Raw genomic sequence first — 14,987 nt, 5'->3', positions numbered from 1 at the left:
TAGAATTTCTGTCAAATTAAAATTAAAAGCTGTCAAATTGATTAATCGCATCTAACAAAAGTTTGTGTTTATGTGTGTGTGTGTGCATATGTATATATATATACACACACACATATAAATATAATAATATATACATACACATATTATATAATCAAATTTATGTTAGATGCACACACACACATATAAATATAATAATATATACACACACATATTATATAAACAAACTTGTCACAATTAATTTGACAGCACTATTTGTGTGTGTGTGTGTGTGTGTGTGTGTGTGTGTGTGTGTGTGTGTGTGTGTGTGTTTTCATGGACTATTATAATCATAAGACACAAGTTATGAATTGATTTCTTATGTATATGGTACTCTAAGATACTCAAGTTATATCAATATTTATATATAATTTTACAAATATCATTAAATCACTGGAAAACTATTTACTATGAAATTTCCTGTTATTTGATGCTTTTTTAAATAGTCCAAATCACCAACTCAACTTGCAGCATCCGACGAAGAACGCCAAGGGAATCGATGTGATTTAATTTTCTAAAGTACAGACAGTCTGCTTATCATTACACACACACACACACACACACACACAGAGTCCCAGTGTGCAGCATAATAAGAGTCACAAGTGCTCATGCAGCTCGACCTGAGGAACCGTGGGACTCCAGAAGTGCAGAAGCGGGAGTAAGTATGCGGTCGTACAGGTGTGTGTTGTGTCTGTGTGTGCTGGTGTGTGTGTTGATGAGCACTGGATCCAGTACAGAGGAGCGGATGAAGCTGACGGCTTTACTGCGCAGTGTGTCTCCAGCAGCACTGATCTCAGATCAGCCCCTCATCACGGACCAGCAAACTGCGGCTGGGCCCAAACTGCTCATTAAAGACGGGACCATCCAGGGCCTGACGCTGGACAAGTCTTACGTGTTTTACGGGATCCCGTTCGCCGACCCGCCTGTGGGATCGTCCCGCTGGAAAGCACCCCGGCCCGTCACACCGTGGAGAGGGGTGCGAGACGCCACCTATCCCAGAGCGCCGTGCATGCAGGCCTGCGTCGGACCCATCTCTGAGGAGTGTCCCAAGGAGGTGAGCGGGACGTCTCTGATTCTGGGGCGTGTAAGATCAGACAAAACATTTCAGCTGTTTGGGTTCAATTAAAATCAAATTGCAATTTATCTTGATTAAACACAGAATTAGGTTAACTGGGTTAATTAATAATATATACACAGAATAGATATAAAAATGTGTTGTTCCATAAAGCCCTGAAAATGTCAGATTTTGTTCTATTTTATTTTTATATGTTTGTTTTTCCCCTGAAATCTTTGGGTGAATTTCATGAAAGCATTAATTTTCACCCCCCCAAAAAAATTGCTATTGTTTGATTGCTATTTAACTATTGTTATTATTTTGCATGAAGAAAATTAAGGCAATTTTTAGTACCATTAAGATTTGCATTACATTTTGACATTATTTTCATGACAATTAAAGCACATTTTCACACCAATATTCTTATTGACATAAAATTCCCATTAAATTCAATGAATTTTATATACTGTATACATTTTTGTATTGCAATTATGTATACACATAAAATTTACATTAATTTAATTCAATGTTTTTTTTACATTCAATGAAAAAACTCACACATATATATATATATATATATATATATATATATATATGAATTATTATTATTTTGCTTTAAAAAAGTTATTTTTTAAGTTTTTTTAATTGTGACATTAATTCTCAGTAATTTCAATGCAAAAGATAATTTCTAAAAAGATAAAAATAAAAAAGACAATTTATGCTCATATTACAATAAGAAATTAATTTGAAAATACATTAAATTGACATTAATTCCAATCAAATTCAATTAATTTAAAAATAAATAAATATAAATAAAAAATGTTTTGCATTACAATTATAAATGTATCAAATATATCATATCATACATCACATATATATATATATATATATATATATATATATATATATATATGTATACAGAATGACTAAACTAATTTTTATTTCAATGAGAATAGAAATATAAAATATATTATAAACAAACATAATTATTCATAAATCAATTTATTTAACGACTATATTGTTCATTAGGGGGATAATGTGACAATATTTCACTTCTGTGTCTCAGTGTCTGAATGCGTCATACCTATTTGTATGATATGGAATATAGCGCATAAGTCATATGGACAACATACAGAGTAAATGATGACAGAATAATTGTCCTGAATAGTGTTTCCTCTCGTCAGGTGAGCGAGGACTGTCTGTACCTGAACGTGTTTGTCCCTCTGAGCGTGAACTCCACGGCTCCTCTGCCGGTGATGGTGTGGATCCACGGCGGAGACTTCATCGCGGGATCCGCCTCGAAGGCGCTGTACGACGGACGCTTCCTCAGTAACTTCACTCACACCGTGGTCGTGAGCATCGCCTACCGCCTGGGTGAGACACTGAGACTCTGACTGTACAACAACACATGAACACACCGCTGAATCCGTCTCTCTGCAGGGGCTTTCGGCTTTCTAGTGTCAGGGAAAGACCCGGGAACATCAGCGGTGGGGAACTATGGGATTCTGGATCAGCAAGCGGCTTTGCTCTGGGTGCAGCAGAACATCGCCGTGTTTGGAGGAGACCCAAGCAGAGTGAGAACAACTTACAGAAACTTCTTGTTTATAAAGGGGTAAATGTCGAATGCCAGCGCACAAATAGGACAATAACTATACAAATTTAGTTCTAAAAATCGTTGTAAATATAAAAGAATAGCAGCGCACAACTATAACGATAACGACACAGAGGAACGATATCAGTGGAATCACTTTCAGAAAGACTTGTGTCAAAGACTGATGAACAACAAAACCTTTGACAATCAGAATCTATCCTGCTATAAAGAGCTCAAGCATTTAAACATTTTGCATTACATTTATATATATATATATATTAGAGCTGTCAAATCTATTAATCTCAATTAATCGTATCTAACATAAAAGTTTGTGTTCATATAATAAAGGTGTGTATATATATTAGTTTAGTTTATATATTTCTTTATTGTCATTGCATGTGACATACAACGAAATTTGATATTTCTCATAAAAAATATTTTATATTTTATTTATATTAATAATTTTTTTATTTTATATATATGAAAAAGTTATATTATTATATTTATATATATATATTATATGTGTGTGTGTGTGTGTGTGTGTGTGTGTGTGTGTGTGTGTGTGTGTGTGTGTGTGTGTGTGTGTGTGTGTGTGTGCGCGTGCGTGCGTGCGTGTCTGTGCATGTTTATGTTTTTTATTGTGACATTCTCAGTAGAAAGAAAGACAATAGAATGTAAGTTCCTCATCCAGTCAGAAGTGTGTGTCTGTGTGTATTCAGGTGACTGTTTTCGGCGAGAGCGCCGGCGCTCAGTCGGTCAGTCTACATCTGATGATCCAGAGCAGCAAACCTCTCTTCAGACAGGCCGTTCTCCAGAGCTTACCCTTCTCCATTCCTCTGAAAACACGGTAAACACACACACACACACACACATGTATGTGACCCCGAACCACAAAACCAGTCACAAGGGGCAATTTCTTTTAAATTGAGAAGTATGCATCATCTGAACGCCGAATAAATAAGCTTTCCACTAATGTATGGATTGTTAGGATAGGACCATTTCTGGCCAAGATGCAACTATTTGAGGGTGCAAATAAATCTAAATATTGAGAAAATCGCCTTTAAACTTGTCCATTTATGTTCGTGATATTGCTGCATCCACTCACAAAAATACATTTTTGATATATTTACGGTAGGAAATTTACTAAATATCTTCTCTGACTCTTATTTTTTAACTAATTATTCTGTGCCTCAGTTTCTGTTACAGCCATTAGAGCTCAGCCGAGAAATGTCAAATCTTTTTCATTTCCGTTAATTGAAATAATGCTGAAATAATGCTGAAATAATGTATAAATATAAATATTAGGCTACATGAAATTTTTTTTGTTTTGGCAACTAACTGAAATAAAATAAGTTTAAGTTTCAGTACTAAAATTACTAAAAACTAAATGGCTCTAATCTGCTAAATGCAACTATAAGGCATAAAGATATTATTAATATATTATGTGTATCGTGAAAAGCGCTATAGAAAATAAAACTGACTGGATCTGACTTAATAAACTCAACTATCAGTTGAAGCTGAAGTACTAAATTACTAAAGCTAAATAGAAATAATAATTAAAAAAACTAAAGAAATTGATGAAGTGACAAGAAAATAACTAAAACTTAAAATGTGAACATAATAAAGATAATTACATAAAAATATACATAATTTAAAATGTAATGTGTACATATTAAAATAATAAAAATTCTAAACTATTATAATGTATAAAATATTAATAAATTATTAACTAATTCATCTATAACAAAATAATATTAATAAATACGATAATAGTATAAAAGTTATACTAAAATAACTCTGTTGGGTAATATCTTCATGGAACATGATCTTTACTTAAAATCCTAATGATTTTTGGCATAAAAAAAATAAATAAAAAAATTCTGACCCATACAATGAATTGTTGGCTATTGCCACAGATATCCCCGTGCGACATGTGACTGGTTTTTGTGGTCCAGGGTCACACATAGACATGCATGAGATCAGTGATGTCTTCAAACACTGATGTGTCTCCTCAGGCACGAGTCTCTGAAGCTGGGGAAGAACTTTGCAAAGCTGGCCAACTGCTCGCTCGTGGACATGCAGTGTCTTCTGTCTCTCAGTCCTCAGGCGGTGCTCAACGCACAGATCAAATCCAGTAATCCTGCATTTCACTTTCAGAGATCAAGCGCCTAAGTGCACGGATTTCACAGAGATCATAATGAAGCGTTGGTTGTGTTCTCAGGCTCGAAGGTGGTGAATCCCTTCCGCTTTCTGGAGGTGTTTGAGAGCTGGGGGCCGTATATCGACGGGGAACTGATCAGGGAACAGGCCGTGAGCGCCTTTCAGAAAGGACACTGGCAGAAGGAGAAGCCCGTGCTGCTCGGTACAGTCAGAAGCAAAGTCCAGCTCAGGCTCAGCTCAGGCGAACAGCTCAGGCTCATGTGTGTGTGTGTGTGTGTGTTTCAGGGACAACCTCAGAGGAAGGCGTGATCTTTGTGTACGGCGTCTTCACCAAGCCTGTGTCACCGGTCGAATGCACCGTCTACACGACGGCCATCTTCAAACATCACGCCATCAAAATCCTGCGCAAATACCTGCCGCTCTACACACACGCCGACCGCAGGGACATGCTAGCACAGGTTAACACACTCAATCATGTTCTATCTTTCATCAACATCTCTCACTTCACTTTCCTTTTCAGATGACATCATCAATCCCGTTCATTTCTCAACAATTTGCCACTTTTTCACCATGCGATCTGAAGGACAGAATCTGATTTTTACAGAAATTTGTGCCCAAAAAGCATTTTTCTCCACTGATGGCCTTTCAAAAGTATCTGTGTATGATGATATCATCATATTATAGCCTAGTATATGGTATTATAGCCTAGTATATGGTATTATAGCATCATATCTTTTGTTTTTGGAGGCTCTTAAAAGCGTGAAGTGCAATGTACTGTGACTTGGTATGTCAATTTCGTCTTTCTCAGTTTTTTTTTTACTATTTATTTCGACATTTTATTCTCCATAATGATGATTTAGTCATAATTAAATTTTTATAATTATATGTATTAGTATGACATAATTTTGGCTTTTTCTCATAATTTTGAATTTATCTTATAATTTTAACTTCGTATGTCTTAACTTTTTCTCTCGTAATTATGACTTAGTATGTCATAAAATGGGTTACTATAATAGAGCATTGCAATTTTGCTTAGTTATATTTTAAAATAATTATGACATACTAAGTCTCATAAATATGAGATGACGGTATATTTTCAAAATATATGTTTTGAGGATGTGAAACGAAGACAAATGCTGAATGCGGAAGCACACACTAGCACACTTCTCTCACTATTTCTGCCACAGAAAGCTATGGTTGAAGTAGTAAAAATAATATGCTAATATGCAGTTCTGAATTTTGCAAAAGATTCAAATTAAGAAGCTTTTAATGTTCCTCCTGTGTCGCACACTAGAGGGCGCTGTGACTCAGTGCTGGACTCATCAGGCTTCAGGAAACCCCTGGATAGTGCAGGACATCACTAATAGCACACATTATTTAGGATGGATAGTAGGCCTATACACACATGGAGACGCAGACAAAGACTCTGACTCTTATTTTTAACTAATTATTCTGTGTCTCAGTTTCTGTTACAGCCATTAGAGCTCAGCCGAGAAATGTCAAATCATTTTAATTTCTGTTAATTGAAACAATGCTGAAATAATGTATAAATATAAATATTAGGCTACATGAAAAAAAAAGTGTTGTTGTAGCAACTAACTGAAATAAAATAAGTTTAAGTTTCAGTACTAAAATTACTCAAAACTAAATTGCTCTAATCTGCTAAATGCAACTATAAGGCATAAAGATATTATTAATATATTATATGTATCGTGAAAAGCACTATCGAAAATAAAACTGACTGGATCTGACTTAAACTCAACTAACTGAAATTACTAAAATTACTAAAGCTAAATAGAAATAATAATAAAACAAAGAGTAAAGAAAATGATGAAGTGACAAGAAAATAACTCAAACTTAAAGGGGTGGTTGCTTATGATTTCACTTTTCTAACTTTAGTTAGTGTGTAATGTTGCTGTTTGAGCATAAACAACATCTGCGAAGTTACAACGCTCAAAGTTCAAAGCAAAGGGAGATATTTGCTTTTAAAGAAATTGCTTTTTAAGGACTACAACAAACCTCCCGGGTTAGTGACATCACCAACCCTAAAATTTACATAAACCCCGCCCCCGGAACACGATTTATAGATTATCAAGACAGAATATGCTAATCAGTGACTAGAAGATAACTACACATAAACTACATAAATTCATCAACTAAACATTCAGAAATGTTCTGTTGCATTCTACATGTTGTCACTTCTTCTTGAGTCTCTCCATCATTGTCTGAATCCGGTTTGAACATAAAAGGCTAAAAGTTTTTGATATTTTCAGTGTGTGTCTGTGTGAGTGCAAGCTCTTGAAGCTCCGCCCCCTGTGCCGGGAGCAGCAGCTCATTTGCATTTAAAGGGACAGACGCATAAACGGTGCGTTTTTGCTCACCCTCCAAAATTGATAATTTTAACATGCTATATAAAAATATCTGTGGGGTATTTTGAGCTAAAACTTCACACACACACTCTGGGGACATTAGAGATTTATTTTACATATTTTGCATAATACCACCCCTTTAAAATGTGAAAATAATAAAGAAAACTACATAAAAATATACATAATTTAAAATGTGATGTATACATATTTAAATAATAAAAATTCTAAACTATTATAATGTATAAAATATGAATAAATTATGAACTAATTAATATAAATGTATTACAAAATAATATTAATAAATACGATAATAATGTAAAAGTAATACTAAAATAACTCTGTTGGGTAAAAGGCTGCACTATGTAGCCGAGATACAGAAAGTCAGTGTGTGTGTGTGTGTGTGTGTGTGTGTGTGTGTGTGTGTGTGTGTGTGTGTGTGTGTGTGTGTGTGTGTGTGTGTGTGTGTGTGTGTGTGTGTGTGTGTGATCTGATGAGTGTTTGGTTACCAGGTAACAGATAGAGATATTTAACCTACAGAGACGTGAGAAGCTCTAAACAAGCGCTGACACATAAGCACATCATCTCAACAACACACTGAATGTTTACCCTACTCTTTACCCTTCACATCTGTCTGAACTCATCATATCCAACATGCTGATGTTCAAGAGTATGTTCACAGACACAGAGCTAATGTCGTCCTGTCCCGCGGGTCTCAAAAGTGAAGATTCACAAAGCAGAATCAATGAAGTGACTGAACACAGTCTCTCAGGGCCAGACTTCAATAATCAGAATCTAGTTCATCGGGCTCAGCTTCAGTCCAATATACCTGGAGAAACTGATCTGATAGCATTTGCATTCCTGACTTGCTGTATCTCTAGAGCCACATGATGATGATGATGACATAATTATGCTTTTATTCAGCAAGGATGCATTCATTTGATTAAAAGTGACAGTAAATAATGTTTTCTATTTCAAATAAATGCTGTTCTTTTGAATATTTTCCACAAAATATGAAGCAGCAAAACTGTTTTCAACTGATAATAATCAGAAATGTTTTTTTTGAGCAGCAAATCATCATATTAGCATGATTTCTGAAGGATCATGTGACACTGAAGACAGAAAATTCAGCTTTGATCACAGGAATAAATTACAGTTTAAAATATATTCAACCCCGTTTCGCCAGATAAGAAAAAAAAAATCATGGTATCAAATATTTTTTTTTATGTCCCAATCATCTCTTTTTAAGTCATAGTTTTGACTTAGTATGTCATAATTTCGACTTCATCTCATAATTATGACTTTTAAAGTCATAACTTCAGCTTTTTGTCACAATTTCAACTTTGTCTCATAATAATGATTGACAAAAGTATGCTTTTTCTTTTCTTATGTGGTGGAAATGGGCTTAATTTTAAACTCTATATATTTCACAATGTTTACTTATAAATGCATCCCTTTGTCCTTTCAGATAGTGACTGACTACATCTTCCTGTGTCCGTCCCGGAGAGCGGCCCGTGCCGCTGTGTTGTCCGGGAGCTCCGTGTGGATGTACGTGTTCGATCAGGTGGCGAGCGACCGGCGCGTGTGGTCGGGTTTGTCGTTCTGTTATCATCACGTGTGTCACGGAGCAGAGCTGCCGTTCCTGTTCGACTCGGCCCCGGTGGCAAACTTCACAATGACTCGACCTGAGCGACTGCTGTCCAATCGCATGCTGTGTTACTGGGGTGCGTTCGCCCACGCGGCTGACCCCGGGTCACACACCGACACGAGCGCCTTCTGCCGACAGCAACGGCCACCGGCATGGCCTCGCTACACGGCTGACAGCGGCTGGCTGATCATGAACCTCACGGCACACACACACACACAGGCAGGGTCACGTGACGACATCTGCGACTTCTGGGACACACTGCGAATATACCCGTGACTGCAAAACAATTATTTTCTTAGTATTTTTCTTTTCTTTTCCAGTACAAATATCTAAACGCACACTTGAGAATCAAAATGACTTCAAATAAAGTCTTGTTTTCTGTCAAATGTATAAAAATTAAGTGAGTCTAAGCTTGAACCAAGACAAAATGTCTGCTAGTGTGGTCCCCTTTGAATTAGTTATGTTTCTGACCCCCATTTGCAGATATTTTTTTCTTGTTTTAAACAAACTCGCTTGATTTTGGTACACTAGGTTGTTCTATATACAACTAGGCCTATTTCAATATCAATTTTAAAGAACACTTAATGCCCAAAAGGATCTTTATAAGGAGAACTGTCTTTGATTACATAATACTTTCATGTTTAACAGGTTATTTAAAATTTTCTAGTGATAATGTTTGTTTATAAGCTGTTTAATTCATAAAATTGAATTAAAACTAAATGCATAAAATAATCCCATGATTGGAACCCCTAAATGGTTCTATATGAAGCGCCTGACGGAACCCTTGAAGGTTCCATATAGAACCTTTTCTTCTAAGAGTGAACATTTTTACTGTGTCAAAAAGTCTCTGAATTGCATCTGTTTTTATTTCTCCATAGCGATTTAAGTAGAACAGTCAAAGACAAAATTGAGAACTCTACTAAGTCTGTATTACTTGTTTCAAAAATTTAAGCAAAGGAAAAATTTTTTTGCATCCCCAAATAAATTGTAATAATCATATATATATGAAGAGTTCAGATGCAAAAGCCTCTAAATGCCATTTGAAATTTTCTTATAGAATGATCATTTTTATCAAGCTTGTATATTTAAGTTCAGTAATTTCACTTAAATGATAATTAATAGATAATTTTCATTGCCATTTAAGTGAAATTATTGATTTTAAGTATACGAGCTTGATAAAAATGATCATTCTATAAGAAAATTTCAAATGGCATTTAGAGGCTTTTGCATCTGAACTCTTCATATATATATGAAGAGTTCAGATGCAAAAGCCTCTAAATGCCATCTGAAATTTTCTTATAAAATGATCATTTTTATCAAGCTTGTATATTTAAATTAAATAATTTCACTTAAATGGCAATGAAGATGAACTATTAATTGTCATTTAAGTGAAATTACTGAACTTAAATATACAAGCTTGATAAAAATGATCATTCTATAAGAAAATTTCAAATGGCATTTAGAGGCTTTTGCATCTGAACTCTTCATATATATATATATATATATATATATATATATATATATAAACTCAAATTTAAATATATATATCTGAAAGTTTGTGGATGGTACACATACTGCAAAAACAGTATGACATTGTGTAATGCACTATAAAACGAAATGCATAATGGCTGAAATGGGAATAGCACACTAGTGTTACTATTTCTGCCACATAAAGATATGGAAGAAATATGAGTAGTATGACAGTATGCTACTCTGAACTCAGCCAATACAGGGATTCAATCTCGTTCAAGTCAGACACAGCAGCTCCAGTAAAATATCACATTTCTGGCTCTTTTATACCTGTCTGGTATTTAAATGAACATATTTGCCCATAATAATAACCAGCAAATATCCAGATGACAAGAATGAGGCGGAGTGGGATCATATCGATTGCTATACGTGTCAAGCCTGAGTAATATCTTACACTGAGATCTGATGAGCTGTATGTAAGAGGGCAATTAAAAACATCACCATCACACTTCAATGAATCTGAGGAGAACAACAGGAGATCCTTTACACGCATGCAAACCGTCTAGAGTTAATAGATGGATTAAAGTCTTATTTGTATTTGTGAGCTCACGGCGTTTGTTTGCTACACTGAATGGTTATGCTGGTTGACTAAACCGGCTCAAACATGTCTGGACCAGACCTGACCTGAGCGGGTCGCTTCAGCAGGGTAACTCACAAAGACAAACCAACCAAACGCACCGAAATGACACGCGGAGGTTATGAGAAACCATAAAACACACAGTCTGGCCCTGACATAAGCGAGGGGACAGAATTAGTGTGCGGTGTGTTTACAGGCCCGATGATTTCTCTCCGGACCCGCCGGATAAGTGATGTCTTCCATATGTCAAGAGTCCCTCGGGCACAGATCACATCAGACAGTGAACGGATCCTCTGCCAGGATGGATCTCAGACTCGAATCCCTGCCCGTTTTACTCTCCCCACAGTCAAACACGTCCTCTTGAGTCACAACAAGAGACAAACGGGATGATGAAACGAGACATAAAGAGGGCACAACAGTCCATTCCTGCACCAGACGATCGTTAACAAGCAAATTCTGCATTAAGAGAGTCACTAGTCACGTTTACATGAACTGAGACCTGGAAAAATAACGATCCGATCTTTAATCGCCAGCATAAAAACCTCTGAGTCTGACCTTCACACAGTCGTGGCTCGCTGACTTAAATGTTTGCACTTTGAATATCAAAAAGGTCATGATTGTGTTCGAGCCATTTCACTCCAGGGTGCTTTAGAAATTTGAGGACAAAAAAAAAAAAAAAAAAGATGTATTAAATGTTTAGGTAAAATATTAGCCAATGGCCAATGTTACTATTGTAATATTGGTGCATTTAAACAAACAAAAAAAAGAAATTATTATAAATGAAGAGTTCAGATGCAAAAGCCTCTAAATGCCATCTGAAATTTTCTTATAGAATGATCATTTTTATCAAGCTTGTATATTTAAGTTCAGTAATTTCACTTAAATGACAATTAATAGGTAATCTTCATTGCCATTTAAGTGAAATTATTGAATTTAAATATACGAGCTTGATAAAAATGATCATTCTATAAGAAAATTTCAGATGGCATTTAGAGGCTTTTGCATCTGAACTCTTCAAATATAAGTTATTATAAAAATAGAATAATAATAATATTGAAAACTAATAATAAATAGAATACAAAAACTATATTATTTAAATTAATTTCAATGCACATTATTCCAAATTTATTTCAAAATTAGATACATTTTATTACACCTCCCCTCCAAATTAATGAATATACATAAACACGCTGCACGGTTAGCATTAGCAGTCGTTGCTATGATGTCACATGAGAAATAATTCAGACGTGTAATTTTTTGCTGCATCATGGGAAACGAGATGAGATGATGTGTCTCTAGAGGACGCCTGTGTGTCCTACAGCACAGCTTCAGTCTTGGACAGGACGATCCCTGATGAATTAACAATGAAATACCTGTCTTTTAGAGCTGATTGACCCCTTTCAGTCGTATCCCATCATGCATCAGTCGCACGTGAGTTTAAAGTCCTGCTGTTGTCCTTTCTCGTGAGGGTTTCTCTGCCCTTCATGAGGCCATTAGGACCTGCTGTTGAACCGCTGTTCCTCACGACACCAGCGCTGAGCACAGCAGGATTGTGGGTCTGTGAAAGATTGCACACACGTGTTTCAAATGGAAATGCACAAGCTAGCATGATCTCTGATGTGAGTGACGCGAGTGAATTAAACCAAACACATCAAATCAAACGATCTGTCACTACACACATGCTTTCACAACCTTAACTCAGTGGAAAATGTATTATTAAAGTTAGTAGACGTGACCAGAAGTGTGGACCAATAGTGTGGGAAAGACAAAATATGAAAAAATAATCTTGTATGTTGGTTCCAAAACATGCAGGTTAATCTATTATAGGCACCGAACAATACAAATAAATCAGACATAAACAAATGTTTGATGAAGGAAGTGAAATTTCAGTTAGGGTGAAACCATTAACCGTCTGTGTAACGATGACTGTGTGTGTCAAGCGATCTGTTAAAGACAGGTGTGAATGTACACAAACACACACCTTCATGGCAGATTTCAGTTATTTTGTCGTTTGGTGCTCAAACAGAGGACAATTCCAGAGAAATGTTTACAGACAAGCACAGAAAAGTTCTGTCAGGAAAGCAAGGGGCCTCTAAAGGGACATGGGGTTTGAAAACTACGGTGAGCGGGAGGGGACATGTTCAGTTCACTTAGTTTTGTCGTGGTCACAACATATAAACTCGTGGGAACGTGATAATATGTTGTTGCCACGAGATATTAAGTCGTGGGAACGTGATAATATATCGTGGCCACGAGATCATTTTGTTGAGGTAACGACATCATGTCGTGGCCGCTCGATGTAAAGTCGTGGCCTCGAGATCATATGTTGAGGGAACGATATATATTTTTCTCGTGGACACGACTTCATATTTTGAGAGAACGACATCTATTTCTCGTAGCCACGAGTTATGTTGAGGGAACCACACCGGTCAATCCTGTACATATACAGCAGTCGGAGATGGAGATGACTGATGAAATAACATTTCACTTTGAATTAGGAATGTCATATAAAGATATTGTGCGGTCTCTGGCATTAAGACATGGGTATGTAAGTGAAAGACACCTGAAGCGCACTCTTAAGTTGAACGGGCTTTTTCGTCGGAAATTTGCTGGCTTGAATGAAATACTCGGGTCACGAATAAAGTCCCGTTTAAGGCTAGCTTGACGTCGTCATACTCAGATTCTAGTCAGAATGTGAGTCTGAAACTGCTCCATTGGGCTGTGATTATGGGGCGTGTTTCAACCGAACCAGGAAGGAAAATGCCTCTGCACTCAATTGGATAGACCTACAACCAATCAGAGCAACGGAATAAGTGACGTATATGTTCTTCATTCATCTTTCCGATCGACAAATGCCTTGATCGCGGTTCTCTGTTCCTCTTTTAAAATGAATGCGCTGTCGATATCTTCTATAACAGACGCGATGGCGGAATCTACACATCTCAATTCTCCAGCGGCAGCCATCTTTGTTGTAAACGAATTCAACCCAAGCGCTCTTTGGTGACGTGGATTGATTACGTGACTGTTGATCATCTGTCCATCATCGTATAAAGCCCACCCTGACAATTTGATTGGTCCGAACAGCTCTGGTTCGAGCGTAGTTGCTCCACAACGGATCAAGTCCAGACCGAACTTCCCGACCTCAAATGTTGGTGGCGAGGCTAAGTTCGGCTGGCATCCAGGCTATTTTAAGGCAATAAACAAAAACAAATTATGAGAAACTTAAATTAACAAATAACAAAGTAAATTATGACCGGGGTAAAAGGAGGAGCCCGTGTTGCATGTGAAGATTCGGATCCCACATGTTATTAAACTGGTAGCCACGTTGTTCGCTCAACATACGATCTCGTGCCCACGAGATATCATGACGTTCCCACGACTTAATATCACGTTCCCACGAGTTTATATGTTGTGGCCTAGACAAAACTAAGTGACCCGAACATGTCCCCTCCTGGTCACTGTAGAAAACTATGAGTTGAGAGGAAAAATTATATGTCAATGCTTTTGTGTTCCCCCGAAAAACTTCGCATTTGGTAGCAAAACGTTTTGTTCTTTGCGAGCGAACGTAAAGTTTCTCGGGGGGGAATGCAAAATACTTCGCAAACAAACAAAAAAGTTTCTCAAGGGAACGCAAACATTTTGCAAGAGAACGCAAAGTTTTTCAGAGGAACGCAAAAGCATTGACACAACTTTTTCTCTCATTTAATTTTTTCCTTATTCGGGGCTCCCCAGCTAGCAAAATGTCGCCTATTAGACGCTGAATAGACATAAATCTTCAACGTCTAATCACGACTTTTCAACGTTGAAAACAGGTCGATCTTCAACGTCTTGATGGAATATGTAAAACTCTTTCAATTTATTTGAGATAATAATGAACATGGTTTGGTTGTTTGTTTTTCTTCGTTATTTTAGCATTTATAACAGACTTATCCTGTCTTAGATGATCAGTTGAAAACACGTAGTCATAGCCTAGAAATCTAGACGCACCCTAGCGGCAGCAACATTTATTTTGCAGCCAGTGTGGT

The 14,987-nt window shown here is 36.6% G+C and overlaps 1 protein-coding gene and 2 long non-coding RNA genes across 5 annotated transcripts in view; 1 reads left to right on the top strand and 2 right to left on the bottom strand.

The window, feature by feature from the left end:
• The first annotated feature begins 297 nt into the window (after positions 1 to 297).
• LOC309497968 (crystal protein) lies at positions 298 to 9,142 on the top strand. Its single transcript, XM_082168430.1, has 8 exons — positions 298 to 1,090; positions 2,275 to 2,464; positions 2,531 to 2,664; positions 3,401 to 3,528; positions 4,697 to 4,815; positions 4,903 to 5,043; positions 5,127 to 5,299; positions 8,676 to 9,142. The coding sequence occupies exons 1-8, from the start codon at positions 701 to 703 to the stop codon at positions 9,129 to 9,131; spliced, it is 1,731 nt and encodes a 576-aa protein (XP_082024556.1). The 5' UTR covers positions 298 to 700; the 3' UTR covers positions 9,132 to 9,142.
• LOC309497995 overlaps positions 988 to 14,987 on the bottom strand; it is a 40,867-nt gene continuing 26,867 nt past the window's right edge. The window contains exons 6-8 of one of the 3 annotated variants that reach the window (XR_014205787.1): positions 12,336 to 12,520; positions 2,296 to 2,460; positions 988 to 1,111 (exon numbers count right to left, since the gene is read on the bottom strand). This is a non-coding gene — a long non-coding RNA (uncharacterized lncRNA). Of the gene's footprint in view, positions 1,112 to 2,295; positions 2,461 to 3,381; positions 3,518 to 11,984; positions 12,521 to 14,987 lie in introns of those variants that run through there. The other 2 variants (XR_014205788.1, XR_014205789.1) reach the window with 2 other exon arrangements.
• Positions 13,364 to 14,231, bottom strand: LOC309495998. Its single transcript, XR_014204924.1, has 2 exons — positions 14,165 to 14,231; positions 13,364 to 13,618 (listed from the first exon to the last, which is right to left on the bottom strand). It is a non-coding gene; the product is annotated as an uncharacterized lncRNA (long non-coding RNA).

This window comes from Leuciscus leuciscus (assembly GCF_965113295.1).
Source record: "Leuciscus leuciscus genome assembly, chromosome: 4".
Lineage (NCBI taxonomy): Eukaryota > Metazoa > Chordata > Actinopteri > Cypriniformes > Leuciscidae > Leuciscus > Leuciscus leuciscus.
The sequence above is the reverse complement of the archived record's forward strand: the minus strand, read 5'-3'. Positions and strand labels throughout refer to the sequence as shown.